Here is a 4081-nt window from a genome sequence, read left to right as displayed (position 1 = left end):
ATGAGGAGAATATTATTCAAAAAAGTCAATTTTGCATGCCAAGTCCATAATAAGGTTAAAAACTAAATTTTCATTTAATTAATTTCTAATAAACTTGCAAAATTACACTGATGTTTCCCAAGGGAATGCTTATTTTCCACAAATAAGTATTGCATATATACTTGCTATTTTCTTGGTCTGAAGTGGATTTCAAGGCTTGCTCCTCATTTTTCTTTAGTCTTTCTGAAATGTAACCTGTCTAGTGAGGCTTTTACTGATCACCTGATTATAGTCCATATTCCTGTGTTCTGCTTTATTTGCTCCATGGCACTATTCAATAAATATTTTCCTTTGACCAAGGTGGTTATCTTCATTACCAAACTATCTTTTTTTCTCTTTTTGCTGTCTCTCAACTTCTCCCCTCTTAATTCATAAATATGTATATCATGTCAGATGTCACTAACTACATATTTTGCTTATTTATTTTTAATTGCCTATGCCAACACCACCCACCCCCACACCTTTAGGATGTAAGTTACATGAGGATGGGACAGTTTTTATTTTTTTCTCCCATTGCTTTGTCCCCAGAGTCTATAAAAGTGAGTGGCACAGAAAAGACAATCTATAATTATTTGTTGAACGAATTAATTACATCAGAGATGCTATTCAATAGGCTTTGGAAAACTCTTCTGTTATTGTGATATTAGCTCATATACAGTAAGAAGAGCTGTAAAATCATCAGCAAAGGTAAGTAGTTCAAATATAAGTTTAATTAGAAAATCTACTATGCTATCTGAAATTGCATTTAGTCCCGTCTTTGAAGAGCAGGTAGCCAATCATTTTAAATAATATTAAACTTAACTTCTGTAAAAGATAAATCACATTGGAAAGGGTAAAGAGTACAACTGTGATACTAAAAGAATCACTTTTGATTAAAAAGGATGTATGCTTCTGGGATTCTAGGAAGATACATCTGTCATTGCTAAATGATTTAACTCACTGTTGTATACTTTACATTTTTTTGATACAGATAAGCAAATGCAATATCTCGCTCACACTAGTTTCTTACAAATTAATTTCAGTCTATTCTTATTGCTGCAGATACCTCAAATATATGGCCTCATGCCATTCCTTTATTTGATGTCATTTATCAAAGTAACTGGGCTGATTTCCATATCTTTACACCTGGCCAAATTGCCTGTCCCTTCAAGATTCTGTAAATGGTGCTAGACCCCTAATTTTCAACTATTAATAATCTGAATGTGTAAGTACAGTATGTATGATTCTCAAAGTTCTATTAAGGTATTGCACATTTCTACAAAAACATTTTAGAATACAATGGCAAATCTCTCGGCTTCTCTCTTTCTATCTCTCGACTTTTCTCTTTCTATATAGGTTTATCTGTTAGATAAATCTCTCTCTGTATCCATCTATCTATCTTGGCAAAGCATAAAGTCAAAAGTAAATAATAATTCAGATAATTATCTAAGTGAGCCCAGGGAAAATATTAATTCTTAAGAATCATGTGAATACTCATTGTCTTATAGCCTCACCTTTTAATTTTTATATTGATTAGAATCAAAGCATCTATTTCATTTGCAAAATGGTAAAAAGCTTATTCTTAATCCATCTCAATTATCTTTTTTTCCCTCTAGATAACTTCAGCAGCCCAGATTTGGTTAATGGATGGAGTAATAAGTCAGTGGTTACTGAATTCATTTTGTTGGGACTGTCTAGCTCCTGGCGACTCCAAGTCTTCCTTTTCTTTATCTTCTCTGTGTTTTATGGAGCTGCTGTGTTGGGAAACATCCTTATCATCATCACAGTAATTACAGACTCTCATTTGCATTCCCCAATGTACTTTCTTCTTAGCAATCTCTCTTTCATTGATGTGTGTCAGGCTACGTTTGCCACTCCCAAGATGATTGCAGACTTCCTCAAGGAACACAAGACCATCACTTTCCAGGGATGCATGTCACAGATCTTTTTCTTGCATGTTTTTGGGGGTAGTGAGATGGTGCTTCTTGTTGCCATGGCCTATGATAGATACATTGCTATATGCAAACCTCTGCACTACATGACCATCATGAACCGGAGGGTGTGCACTGTTCTAGTGGGGGTTTCCTGGGCCATTGGCATCTCACACTCAGCCAGCCACCTGGCATTCACAGTCAATCTGCCTTTCTGTGGACCCAACAGGGTAGACAATTTTTTCTGTGACCTCCCCCTAGTGATCAAGCTTGCCTGCTTAGACACCTATGTTTTTGAGATCCTGGTGCTCACCAACAGTGGTCTGCTCTCACTTACATGTTTCCTCCTTTTGCTCGTTTCTTACACTATCATCCTTGCTACTGTGCATCGCCAAGCCTCTGATGGGACGTCCAAGGCCCTTTCCACTCTGTCTGCCCACATTACTGTTGTGCTTCTATTCTTTGGCCCATTAATATTCATCTATATTTGGCCCTTTGAAAGTTTCCCAGTTGACAAATTTATCTCTGTGTTTTTTACTGTCTTCACTCCTCTCCTTAACCCCATGATTTATACTCTGAGGAATAAAGATATAAAGGAAGCCATGAGGAAGCTAAGGAGACGACATGTGGGTTCCAAGCAGGGTTTTTAGACAATTACAAAGAAGTAATACAAATTTCTACTTTTGGGCTTTGAAATTAACATATTTGATTATTGTTACTGTGTTTATATCACAAATAGTTTTTTACTAGACTGAATTAGAGGGCCTGAATATGGTGATCTGGAGTTGGCAAACACAGTGCAGAATCTTATGATGCCAGTTCCTATATTCTGTGTCTCACAACATCCTCCCTAAAGCTGCAACTACATGCATTAAAACTCATAAGCAGTTTTTCCCCTTATACAGGCACCATTAAAAAATATCTCTTTGAGAGGCAGAGGTAAGAGGATCACTCAAACCCAGGAGGTCGAGGCTGCAGTGAGCCAAGATCGCGCCACTGAACAGAATTTGCTTTGACATAAAAGGCGATATGAAGACTCTAAAAAGTGCTGCTTTACCTCATCAGTTGCAGTTCATAATTATTCTGGCTAACAACTTAATGTTATAAAGGTAAAATTTTATATTCACAAATAAGGCATTCACGCTTATCAAATCTGCCTTTTGTCATACTTATTATTTGTGCTGGAATTTAAACATATGAAATACTATAGTATCAATTATAGGATAATAAATATAACCAAGTCCATAGTTAAAATTAGAAGACTACTCTTACACTCTCTGGGAGAAATGTCATAGCACTTATAAACTCTCATTACGCCACTAATAATAAACCTGTCATCAACTGACAATGACTGCAAGGTATCTGAATAGCCAGTGATTTTGTTTACTTAATTTCATTTGGGAGTGTAATTTTCAAAGTAGTTGCAGAAAATATATACATTGGTAATTAGAAAATATATCACATGCTTCTCTTTTTCTCAAACTTTAATTGAAACTTCAGAAATAGCTCATCAAACATTAGAAAGAATAAGAGAAAGAGGGTCATCACATGATTGATTCAGTCTTTTATCAGCCACAGCATCTGGCACTGTCATCACTGCATCATATAATTCGAGCTTGAAGAGTTTATTCTGTTTATGATAGCTTCCAATTCAAACTTGTAATTTTTTGAACTAAAGATATGATTATGTGTTTTGTTTTTATTACCTAAAATAGATCGTGAGTCCCTAGGGCAAATATTGTCCTATCTTTCACCATAGTTGTTAATGTATCAGAAGTTTAACACGCAAGCACATGCAGCAAGTGCCATAAAAAGGATACGCTTCCCAGAGCAATTGATATTCAGGTGATTTCTACCCTTGTTTTTCACAAATGTGGCATTTTGAGTGATGGGGTTGGAAGCCAGTGAAAAACTAGATTGTCCATCTCTAAGTCTTAGCTTATGTGACTCATTGATTGCACTCTGTAACAATCTGATCTCGTTTTCGCATTTACTTTTCCATGTGTGGAATTACTTCATTGGGTGCTACTTTACTAAACTGACATTGATTAAAGGTTTCTATCAATAGAATTATAATGGGCAATGACAGTTATCTAAGTAAAGAGGTAAAAGTCATAGGCCCTTGATCCATA

At 35.7% G+C, this 4081-nt stretch overlaps 1 protein-coding gene across 1 annotated transcript; it reads left to right on the top strand.

The window, feature by feature from the left end:
- Nucleotides 1-1582: 1582 nt before the first annotated feature.
- Nucleotides 1583-2599, top strand: LOC105536798 (olfactory receptor 4K1-like). The gene has a single exon (XM_011976281.1). The coding sequence runs from the start codon at nucleotides 1583-1585 to the stop codon at nucleotides 2597-2599; it is 1017 nt and encodes a 338-aa protein (XP_011831671.1).
- The last annotated feature ends 1482 nt before the right edge of the window (nucleotides 2600-4081 follow it).

Source organism: Mandrillus leucophaeus, unplaced genomic scaffold (genome assembly GCF_000951045.1).
Source record: "Mandrillus leucophaeus isolate KB7577 unplaced genomic scaffold, Mleu.le_1.0 Scaffold163, whole genome shotgun sequence".
Classification (NCBI taxonomy): Eukaryota; Metazoa; Chordata; class Mammalia; order Primates; family Cercopithecidae; genus Mandrillus; species Mandrillus leucophaeus.
The sequence above is the reverse complement of the archived record's forward strand: the minus strand, read 5'-3'. Positions and strand labels throughout refer to the sequence as shown.

Coding starts and splice junctions, on each gene's coding strand:
- LOC105536798 (XM_011976281.1), top strand. CDS start 1,583: ATGGTAAAAAGCTTATTCTTAATCCATCTCAATTATCTTTTTTTCCCT.